The sequence below is a fragment of the Cryptomeria japonica genome, chromosome 3 (genome assembly GCF_030272615.1).
Source record: "Cryptomeria japonica chromosome 3, Sugi_1.0, whole genome shotgun sequence".
Lineage (NCBI taxonomy): Eukaryota > Viridiplantae > Streptophyta > Pinopsida > Cupressales > Cupressaceae > Cryptomeria > Cryptomeria japonica.
Genome location: NC_081407.1, coordinates 437925722 through 437938207, shown reverse-complemented (window position 1 = coordinate 437938207; position 12486 = coordinate 437925722). Strand labels below are relative to the sequence as shown.

Here is a 12486-nt window from a genome sequence, read left to right as displayed (position 1 = left end):
CATCTCGCATACAATCCAAAACCTTCATATATCTGAAAACTCTGTATGTAGAAGGAACACATAATATCTCTGATATGTCAGACACAATCATACGATTTTTATGAAAGAGAAAAGTCGATATTGAAACTGCAGAAGAAGAAGAACACGAGACAAGGAAGAATAATCAATATAACATATCAGAATTTCCAGTGAAGAGTCACATGAAGGGAGAGGGAAAGGCATGGACAGTTACATCTGCACCGACAGCCTCATCACCTTCACCACAGCCTCATCACCTTCACCGACAGCCCTAGCAACATGAAGAGTTACCAACAGCAAACAAGGCAAGAAAAGAACGGAAGCTAGGGAGCCGATACTAGACGAAATAAATAAGGAACACTGCATTGATGATCTCTATCGTAGCTATATCTTCAACAATTTCAACTACACTAAACTAAGCATTTATTTCATTTATGTTGTCCTTTTCTGACCAAACCAATGGTGAGTGATGTTGGGAGTAACTACAGTGAAGGAGAAGGAGAGCAGCAACCATCTTAGGGCTTAAATCTCGAAGATTTGAGAACTAGTAAAGTAGATGGATGGAGCCCCATGTGTCAATATCAAAGAAGCCATGGTCAGCCTCCTCGCTTAAATCTCAAAGATTTGAGAACTAGTAAAGTAGATGGATGGAGCCCCATGTGTCAATATCAAAGAAGCCATGGTCAACCTCCTCCTAGACTCACATCAATCCATCAAATGATATTGAAGGTACTAGACATCAAGCTTAATCTTTCTTTGATTGTTATCTAGGTCATTTTTACGATATCCTAGGAAAGCAACAAAGGATTCAAAAGGATTTTGAAAAGATGATTGAAGATATGAAGGTCTAGTTGTCTTTTAGGGCTCCAAATATGGAATTTTAGTGTTGTGATTGGGTGGATGAGGATCTGGTAGAGATTCCTCCTCCCCCAAAAATATCATAATGTTAAAATGTAAGGGTTGTGGAGAGTAGGCTTTGAGGCCTACACAATTTGCCCTTTCCCTCATCATATCTAGTATATAGTGGGCTCGTCACTCTTGTGCATTAGTTTGTATACTTTTGAACTAGTTTGCACTCTTACTTTGGATATGGAAACGCCGATGTAATTCGTCCCTCCACACTTTGCCAATTTGTTGGTTATGGTGGTTTCATCTCTTTTTTATGTGTGCAATGGCTCTATGGTTTGTAGCAAGGCATACACTCTAAATGTACATGGTTTTAGCAATATATGCAATTTTCTTGGCAGCTCTGAATGGCATTTCTCCCTATTTCCCACCTCATAAAATATGCAATTTTGTGGTGGGTCTCTACGACAAGATGTGATTGAATTCTCAAATAAAAACTCCTCTTACATAGATGGATTTAGTGAGCTCGTAGCTACTAGATATGAGCATAAAGTTTTATTTTTTCTTGGCTCTAGGATGCCTTACCCAAGTACATGAACAAAAAAAATTAAAAAAATCTAAATTAAATATGATAAATTTATATATATTAAAAAATAACATCTAATCTAAATATATTAAATTTAAAATTTATACAGAATATATTACATTTAATTTTTTAAATGTTAAATAACAAAAAAGTCTAATTTGAATATCGAATTTGTCATAATTCAAACATTAGATGTCATATGACACTCAAACTCTGAAATTTTGAAATCCAGAATTTTTAAGTCAAACATAATACAGCAAAATTATAAATATAAATGTATAATAGCATTATAATTGATTACATATAATGATATGTCAAAAACAGCCAAATGAAATCTATATCTTCCTCTTCCCCCTCCTACTGTAACCTAAGTTTTCAAGCCCCAAACTAGAAGGTAAGTCAGTGTTGACCAATTGTTTCCTCAAAAGTGTCTTCATTTTCCTGTAATTCCTCTAACTCTATTGCTTCTATTACAGCTCTCTCCAATTCAACAAAACCCTTATTAGTAAGCAAGACATCACTAGGTTCTTCAATAATCCAATCATCAAAGGATCAATGGCATTTGAAATCCAGAATTTTTAAGTCAAACATAATACAATAAAATTATAAATATAAATGTATAATAGCATTATAATTGATTACATATAATGATATGTCAAAAACAGCCAAAAGAAATCTATATCTTCCTCTTCCCCCTCCTACTGTAACCTAAGTTTTCAAGCCCCAAACTAGAAGGTAAGTCAGTGTTGACCAATTGTTTCCTCAAAAGTGTCTTCATTTTCCTCTAATTCCTCCAACTCTATTGCTTCTATTACAGCTCTCTCCAAGTCAACAAAATCCTTATTAGTAAGCAAGACATCACTAGGTTCTTCAATAATCCAATCATCAAAGGATCAATGGCATCATGAGGCAGACCCTCCACCTTTCTAGTCTAAAAGCGAAAATTGTACAAAACAAAGACAAGGTCATGGAGGCCCTCCCAGGTCATCAATCTATTTCCCTTCTTTGAATGAATGCTCTAAAATAGGCTCCAACCAAAACCGCTATAGTTGTGGAACAAAACACATATAGCTAGCCTTTGAAGATTTGGTGTGCCAACACCATACTACTCCCATTACAAATCCACAAAAAAAATATATAACTGAGTAAAAAATTTAGACCTTGTTCCAAGTTTCAGGTTTTAGTTTCCACTTTTGATATTATGCTAAAATTAAAGGATTACTTTTTCTTGCTGCCAGTTGTTTTTCCCTCCTTTGAATCACTGGAGCTAAAGAAAAGAGCCTCTCCTTCACACCCTTGTAGACCTCCAACCCGTCAAGCCCTTCATCTCTCATCTTGAGTTCAAACACCATGTTATCAATGCATGAGTCCATGCCTACCATGACCCCATATTCTTCCACTCACCCTAGGATGGATGGGGATTATATAAATAGAAAGATGACCTCCTTAAATGTATTAGAGAAGTAGAACTTTGGATTCATGTAGTAGGCCAAGGCATGCATCAGTTGGTGGAGTTGGTTCATCCATCTATAATCAACAATGCACCAAATGATTTCATATTTTCTTTTGTTTCCATCATAGTAATGCAAAAAGGCTTCTTTGGCCATACCCATGGCCTCATAGAGGTGTAACCCATTGGCATGTCATCCCATTCACCAAATATAGAACCTTGCCCAGAAGTTTTGTCACTTAAAAAATTGAAAACAAATTTGAAATTATTACAATTTAACAAAAAAAATAGCAAATAGATAATTTTGTATGAAGTTTATGTTTGTACATATTACTTAATTAACTCTTTGCATTTTATACAAATATGTCATCAAAAACTATTTTTGCACCCTTCTCCCCTTGACTTTTTTGGAACATGAAGACTCCATCCACAGATCAAACACAAACATTTGCTTGAGAGATAAATCTTTAGCGAAGTGAAAAAGTGGCTAGTAAATCATCCCACTCTTAGTCATACAAGCTCCTTGCCATTCGTGCGCTTTCTCATCAATGAAAGGGCTGAAGGTATGGTTGTACATAAATTTGGCAAATGTTTGGCCTCTTCAACCACACTTTTGATCCATTCAATCCTTTCAATGTCCTCAAGCATCAAATCTAGGCATGCATAACATAAGGAGTGCAAGAAATAGTAGGATGCCTCTCCACAATAAGTCTCCCAACAACATCTCCTATGTTGTCCTTGACATTCTCAACCCCAACCTCCTGAATCACCCCATTCAATAGATTACACAAAGTCTCAACATTTTACTTTATGTGAGGCATCTATGGACTTCAAAAACACCAATGTGCCATTAGAAGCCACTAAAAAGTTAAAAGATAATCCTAGTCCATGCATCTATCCATCCATCTAATAAGATACTACACACCTTTCTCATTTCATTTCATTAATAGCTTGTAGAGAAGTCATTTCTCTTGTAACCTCTTTGGACATAATAGGAAATGTCTTCACATCATATCCAAGTATTTATTAATTCACCCTATCATAAGGAGCTTATATTCATTGCAACAAATTTGGCCCTTGACAACACCCATTGTTCCATACTTCTATTTGGGGTCTCCTACTACTCATTTGTGTTAAACTTGACATTGCTGATTTTAACATAGGAAAAATATACATCAACAGGGTTTTGAAAAAAAATCCAGCAAACAAAGTGACAAACATTTATACGAGAAAATAAAATACAGGTACAATAGAAATATGTTAAGAAATGAGTGGGATAGTGGAAATGGACAACATTTTCCCTTAGGTTTCGAACTTTTTCATTTTCCATTTTTTTTAAAACAGGTACGTATTGGTTTGAATTTTTTAAGGCACCTTAAAATCAACTTCTAATCCCTTCTCTTGGTGTGTTCTTGCCACATGGATGCTGAAGACATCATTTACTAGGAAAAATAAGACTGAAAATGTCAAAAAAACGAAGTGAAATGCTACAATCAGATGGGTTTTGTTAGAACTTGTCGCCAAACAAGTCCAACTAGAAAACTCATAAGTCCATGCAAGAAACTCGACCGAGTCTCCACTTAAACTTGTCAAGCACTCAAAATGACCCGACCTTGACTTGACCCACAAATTCAAGCTGGCATGGTGCAACAACCTTGAAAACTCAAGAATCACAATGTTTCACCTAAATACTCGATGAGTTTTCAATATAGGCAATCGGGCACTAAAGCCACAATCCCGTTGGGATTTAAAACATGTTCTTAGCTATGTGGAACTCAAAGTTATAAATTACAACCATTCACAACATTGAAACACAACAATCGACATATCATGCACAATAGTTCAACACAACAATGGGCGTGCCATGCACAATAGAATGTGATGGAACCCACCCAAATTTGTTTGGCAATCACATTTAGAGATGAAAAATGAAAATCCTTCAATAAAGAACATGTTTCAAGAATTTTTATAGTGTTTTCCTTCAAAATCTCATACACAATTCTATGGACGAATTCAAAGGCAAACTGAAATCATTTTTCAGGTTTTAGGTATATGCTTGCAAGATTTCAAATTCTTTGGGTGAAATCCAACAAACCCTATGACTTGGGTCCTCCATGTATGCATGCCTTTTTTACTCTAGGTTCAAATGAGTCGGTTAGGTCTAGTTACTCCTTAGCTTCGTCTTGGGGTCAAAACTCACAAATACAAATTTAAACTACATATGTTTAAATTAAGGACCCTTGACTTCCATAGGAAGATCACACACACCAAATTAAAAGGTAAACACCAACACTGCAAGATCAATATACACCTTAGCAAACAAACCAAGAGATGTCAACTGTCACAAGCACTCGATTCTATAAACCTTAGCATGTTTGCGCCATAAAATAACTTACCTACGAAACCACAAAATAAATAAGTAAATCTACCACAAGAATTGATGTTGTTCTTACTTGTTTGAAAGTTCAAGATTCTCCAAATCATTAATATCACAAGTGCATCACTCGATCACCACCATATAAACAAACATAAAATGATCTTGTTCTCGCCTAAAACTTATTGGGATTAGCTTAAGGACATGTCCCAAGTATCCACAAATCCAAATTTGTTCTTAAATTCATGTCACAAAGTTCATTAAATTTTATGATGTTAGTCCTCTAAAAAGAGGCTTTAAATATTTCACGTCTAATGTATCGACACTACAAAGCATCTAAAAAACAAACGAATTAAAATACTAGACCCTCAAACAACATTGAAAAAATCAAACAAGAGACACATTGCATCAAGTTCCTACCTATAAGTATTACATATAGTAGTTATTGTTAGGTAGTGGAAACATAGAGCATTCATGTACATTGTTAGTCATATAGCTGATTGCTCTTTGTGATGCTCGATATTAGTCACATTGCTTATTGGTAGCTACCGTTAATGATATAGTAAACAACTTTCTATACACATTCTAGCTCCCTTTTTTTTTGGTGAGGAAGGCAAATGTTTGTAGCAATAAGGAACTTGAGCACAGAATTTTTGTCCATCTTATTTTCAAACGATTTGGTCTACTTGAATGCTTTTTTTTCTACAAGTGTGTTTGGATAGGTTCAGAATTGCGTTCAAGAAATCGCATCAAAATAAAAAAATATAGACGGTCATGATTATTTGTATCATATTGGACCCTTCTTTACAATTCACAACCATGAATTTCAATAAACAACTCGTTCATTTCATATATGAAAAGTCTTCAACGTAAAATTAATTATTAAAATAAATTAAGTATAGTTAGTAAAAAGTTGTTATCATTTAGAGTTATTATACAAAGATTTTAAATATTTATATCAGTTTATTTTTTACAATAACAATGTAATGTATATTATACAAATAATAGATAAATAAAAATTGAACAAAGTATTAAAAAACAATCAAAACATTAAATTAGACAGACTATATAAAGTAGGTAAATATTTTTTAAATTACAGTGTCTTAGATTTTTTTTAAATTGTATATATAATTGGATAGATGTGAATGTCATCACAAATGTTAGATTTTTTTTAATTGTATATTTAATTGGATAGATGTGAATGTCATCACAAATATCATTCAAGGAGACAACATAATGTTAAAGTCAACAATGTACTTATATTGTGTTGTATATAATATTGTATAAATCATTCAAGTCATTAATTGAGTTGACAAAATTAATAAAAAAGACAAGCAATAATTCGATTTTTGCAATGGCTATTCCCAACATGAAAGAGACAGATAGATGACATTTTTTATATTATTAGATAAAAAAGGTTATTATAGACTATAGAGTTGTTGATCAATATTCTTAATCTATACAATGATTGGTTGAACTAATAATTAATTGGATGCAATGGATACATTAGTATTCCTACCATAGGCACGAACTAATAATACATTAATAGTCAAACCAAAGAATATCAATGAATGCCATAACACTTGCTCAAATTCACCACCATACTCCAACAATCAGCACTCAGTTCTAGAGATCCGAGTGCATCTACATCATTAAACCACTTAGTAAAGAAAATTCTTGCACCTACCAAACAATGCAAAATATATAAATAAATAAAAGAGCCAAACTAAGCAAAATTCTTATTTATTAGAAAATTTGAGCAAAATCACAATAGAGAGTCTCTAATCCTTTTCCATTAATTTGTGTTTGTGGACCAAAGGCCTATTTCGTGTTTCGAGTGTCTCTCTTGGTCAAAGTCTCCATATGTGTTCTCCTTCTCCATCCCTCATGTGGCCATCAAGTTTGAGTTTCTATGTGTGCAGGTATATTCAATTTCTGAAATGTTGCAAGTTGTTGGTGTTTCAAACTTCCTATCCCAACATGCCTTTTTGCACAACTCCACCTTTCTCCTTATTCCTATTGAATATCAAACAATCTCATCCTAGCATTCCTTTCCACCCAACTCAACCCATTTCTCTTATTTTTCATCTAAGTCCGCCTTTTTCTTTAGCCCTCATCAAAATTTCAAAGTTCTCCTCAAAATCCCTTTCCTTCAACCTCCACCTTTCCATGCCTTTGTTAAAGTATCACACTTGTCCTTATCACAATACCTCTTGCCCAAACCCCAACTCCTTGATCATACCTATTAGTGTTACCTCTTGTATTGAGTACTTTTTCCCAAGTACTCCCAAACTTTGATCCCTACACTCTACACTATGTTTTATCATCAAAATTGCAAGATCAAATATATTCTTATTTGGATACCTAGCATGCCATAGTTTATTCGTAAGGCACAAATTCACACCCACTCCCAATGGTTAGAGCTGAATGCGTCCAAAAAGTAATTAATGCAACAATTGAAGTTGACCACCATTTTAGCAGACTTCATGGTCTCTTCTCTACCTATACATTCCAATCAAACAACATAAATGTTGATGACATTAAAGGCCTTTCCCCAAGTAGTATGAATGCACTGAAGGGAATATATTGTCGTATTTTGATTATTCAAAGGACTATGCATATCTATGTTTAAAAACCCTTGCAAAAATGTTCTAGGCACCTGTGTTCATCAATTAGTTTCGAGGATGGAAACCCTTGGATTTGCTAAAGATCAAAGCACGAAAAACCTTTGGTTCCAAAGATCAAAGGATGAAAACCCTTTGGTTTCAAGGATCATAGGACGAAACCCCTTTGGCCTTGTAGGTTGATCTCATTCAGAGATCATGAATGAGCTTTCATAGTAGCAAATCTCAGCAGCATCAAATTTGTATAGTTTGTGGTTATTGTGAATTCCGACAGTGTAGTTACAGCATTATTGCTGTTATTGTTGTCGTTTTTCCTGCTGTTATTGTCGTCGTTTTTCCTGCTGCTATTATAATATATTTTGATGTGATCTCAGATTTCATTAATAAATAAGAAAAGTTATGACACTTATCTTTCTTCACTGGCTCAACTGTTGACCAGGGTTATGAATACTGATGCATAAGTTGTGAAGAAATCTGGGTTTTTGCAGGTTTTGATTAAAATATTTAAATCTGAAAATTATTTGCTTAAAAAATATCATTAGGGTTATTACATAGAATAATTTTATTCTCACCTGATAACCATTGAGATCAGCTCAAGGACATGTCCTGGATATCTGCAGATCTGAATTCATGCATTCATGTCAAATAGTTATTCAAATTTATCACCCTGGGTGCCCAAAGAAGGGCTTTAAATCCTTAAACTCTAGTATCTCTAAACCATGAACATCTGAGACCGTAAAATTAATACCCTGGGCTGGGTGCCCAAAGAAGGGCTTTGAATCCTTAAACTCTAGTATCTCTAAACCATGAAACATCTGAGACCGTAAAATTAATACCCTGGGCCTCCAAATAACATTTCGGGATTAAAATCTTTAAACCCTAACATATCTATACCAGATACCATCAATCAACTCAGTCCAGAATATTCTGGCCCTACTAAGGATTGCAACATAAATAAATGATGCTGCTAGAAACTAATGATGTTACTTCTTATTGACGACTTTAAGCTTCATCAGTAGACTAAAGTTGTATGAGCAAGTTTCTGGATAAAAACTGCCTATTCAAAAAAAATGTTCTTGTTCTTGCTTTCTCATACTGCATACATGCCCAGGATACATTTCCTGATGAGGCTCCACAAATCAAATTCGTGCTCAAATTTATCGTGTTGAAGTTTTCCTGGATCTTAAATTTATCATGCTAAATCTCCATAGAAAATTTGCAGTCTTATTCCTTAAAAATTAATGTGTCTATGCCTTGAAACAACTCAGTCCAAAAAATTTGTCGCCCTAAATTCCCGAACAAGACTTAAAACTTAACCCTAGCTATTATCTGCCATGAAAAAACTCAGCCCAGAATAATCCTACTCATACTTAACAGGCACAAAATAAAAAAATATATAAATCCATAAACCAGCAAAACTAAATGAGGTCGTTCTTTCTTATTAGAGACCTCAAATTTTTGCATACCTTGCAAGGGCAAGTTTATGGAGAATAAATGAAGAAAATTTAAATATCACTGTTCTTTCATAAATAATTTACAAATCTGACACTGAAGAAGTCCCTCCTTTTCCACAAATTCAAATTTACACTTAAATTCATGTCAAAGCCAAAAAAGCATGTAATGTTGTTCTTTATTGAAATAACTCAGACCAAACTACTCTCATCCCTACTAACCATGAAGAAAATAAATATTTAGATAAATAAAAGTCGCAAAACTAGATGATTTTATCCTTTCTTACTTGAGAATTCAAGCTTTCACAGTCTCTTAGGTGTGCAAGATAAATGTTTTGGGCCACTTTTTAAACAAACATAAAATAAAGTAGTTCACACCTGATAATTTATCATTCATCTCAAAATTTTCACTTAAATATTCATTTGTAACAAACCTTTGTTACATAAATGGCATAAAAGCTATTAAAGTCTTCAACCAAAATTTACTCAAATTTATCACAACAGAACCCCAAACAAAACCTAATACTCTAAGTGCCTAAACCCCAAGATATGCAACCATGAAAGCAAAAATTCATGGTGTAAAAGTTAAAACCTATACTAGGTAAATTGCATATAAGCTATTGAAGCTTTGAATATAACTTATTCAAATTCATCACGATCGATCTCAAACAACACTAGAGGCTTCAATTCCTTAAAACCTAAACTACCTAGTACATAATAGTGAAAATTCACGACTCAAATCTTTTTTTAGTATATAGTATTCAAGCTATTTAACCTTCTGCCCAAATTATACTGAAATTCCATCACACAAGATGGCTATAACTCTAGACACACAAACTACAATTAAGGCTTTCATTCCTTAAAACCTAGAATAACAAGGCCATGAGAGCAAAACATTCATGAGTCCAAGCTTTTAAAAACAACTGCTACAACCTAACGTACCTTCTGCTCAAAACTTACTGAAACTCGCCACGCAGGAACCCGAAACTACACTCGAGGTTTTAACTCTTAAAAACCCAACGTATCCACTCCATCACTTTAGATAAAGCGTGTACGGGCTATCGAATGTTCGAAACAAAATTAACTGATGTTATGAGATGAAATGTGTACAAGCTATTGAATCTTCGTAACAAAATTTACTGATATTATCACCCAATACCCCCAAATAACAGTTGTGGCTCTAATTCCTTAAACTTCAACAAGCGCAAAAAATCATGCGTCAAGCTTTTGAACATAAATTCCATAAAAGCTATTGAATCTCCTGACTAAAATTTACTCAAATTCATCACCCAACACTTGAGGCTTTAATTCCTTAAAACCTACGGCAAACGAAAAAAACTCAATCCAGTATATTCATGTCATCTGTGGCTAAACACTTTAAACTAAATAAAGCACCAATACAAAAGGACATTGCTCAAACCTGATAATTTTACGGACATGCTCTGGTGGCATGTCCTCCTTTTGCGTCTCCACAAAACCAAACTTCCGCTTATCGCCATATCTCTTGGAGTTGAGCTGCATCCACTTGCGGGCCTTCTCTTCGAGCATGGCCTCCGCATCGGCAGCATTCAGAGGCGGGCCATAAGGCGGCTGCGGCATTCCGTTAGGCGGTGGCATCGACGGTGTTGTCCCGGGCGGCGCCATGTGAGAGCTTCCCGCTCCCACTGCTCCCCCACCGCTCCACATCTTTCCGATCAGAAGCTTAAACCCCGATTGATAGCAGTGACATTTACTTTCCCCCTTTCGAAGTCCTGGTTAATGGTGATGGCATTTGCTTTCTCGTTTCTGCAAACAGCGCCTCGCTGCCGTGACTCGAACCCTTCACACCTCGTGGATTTTGTTTTCTTCAAACCCTTACAAAGAGTCTAAAACCAAGAGCTTGATGCTGGCGGTGTAGAAGTTAATTAGCCGATAGGCTTCTTATTGGCTGATAAACTTCTTAAGTAGACTTGGAAGTTCACAGTTGATCAGAAAACCTGTCGCACACACCTAAATAGGCTTTCTTTAATCCCCGGAACCTGTGAGTGAAAATGAAAAGGGGGTATTAATTCTGTGCACTGGTTCAGTTGAAGGCCTTTACACAACAAAATATGAGAGAATTCTAGTGTTTTTATTTTCCTCTAAAATATTTATGAGAGGTTTCTTAATTAAAAATAATTATTATTAATGGGAGTATTTATTTTTATAATATTGCATTGAAGTAATAACTAACATATTTATATTTAAAGAAATATATGTAAGTAAGTTGAGAGATATTTTTAATTGAAACGTAATCTTATTTCAAATGTAATTGTGACATAACATTATTCAAATTAAATTCTTTAAATATCAATCGCCTAAATGTCAAAATAAAGATATTGGTTATGTGTATAGTAAAACTAGCATACCTATATTTAAAAAAATCTAAGTAGAGTATGTCTAGAGATATGAAGTCTGTAAATATGCAATATTTATATATTCAATGATAAAGTATGAGGTGCAAATAAATTCAATGATAGATGATGTTTTTAATTTAATTTTGGTTAAATTTGAATTATTGATAATCCAAATGAGATAAAGGCGATATCATACTTTTTAGAGCTATGATAACAACATTTGTAAAATATCATGCAAATTAAAAAATTTGAATCATTTATTAAAATGATATTTTAAAAAGGAAAAAAATCACTTGGTTAATCATTCATGCAGTAGTAATAACTATTAAACAACATCTATACTATATTATAAGCATTGGATTTAGTCATAGATTTCAATGTGTAAATAGTTTTTCAAAATTTGTATGAAATTTTTACTTGTTAACCATTTATGCACTAGTAATATCTCTTGATTTTCAATATCATGAAGAAGAGCCTGAACTTTGATTGTTATGTTGGACTTCACGACATATAATGTAGGTATCTCGTAGTGTGCATGTAACAACCTAAATGATGGCATGGCCTGATGCACTATGAATTTGATTGAATAATTACACTTAAAAGTAGCAAGCAACCATTCTTCAAGTGGTCCTGTGTGATAACTAATTTGTGTTTGTCCCTTAAGAAATCTCATGAACTTCATACTGAGTTGTTCAAATAGGTTGTGTTTTTTTATTGTCATCGTTGGCCTAATAGTGACCTTCCAGATACATCCAGCAAGGT

The 12486-nt window shown here is 34.1% G+C and overlaps 1 protein-coding gene across 1 annotated transcript in view; it reads right to left on the bottom strand.

Moving 5' to 3' along the window:
* Positions 1–11418, bottom strand: part of LOC131068474 (pre-mRNA-processing-splicing factor 8A) — a 61531-nt gene extending 50113 nt beyond the window's left edge. The window contains exon 1 of the mRNA XM_058003654.2: positions 10770–11418. Coding sequence (XP_057859637.1) covers positions 10770–11035 — 266 coding nt within the window. The 5' untranslated portion in view covers positions 11036–11418. The remainder of the gene's footprint in view (positions 1–10769) is intronic.
* Positions 11419–12486: the final 1068 nt, after the last annotated feature.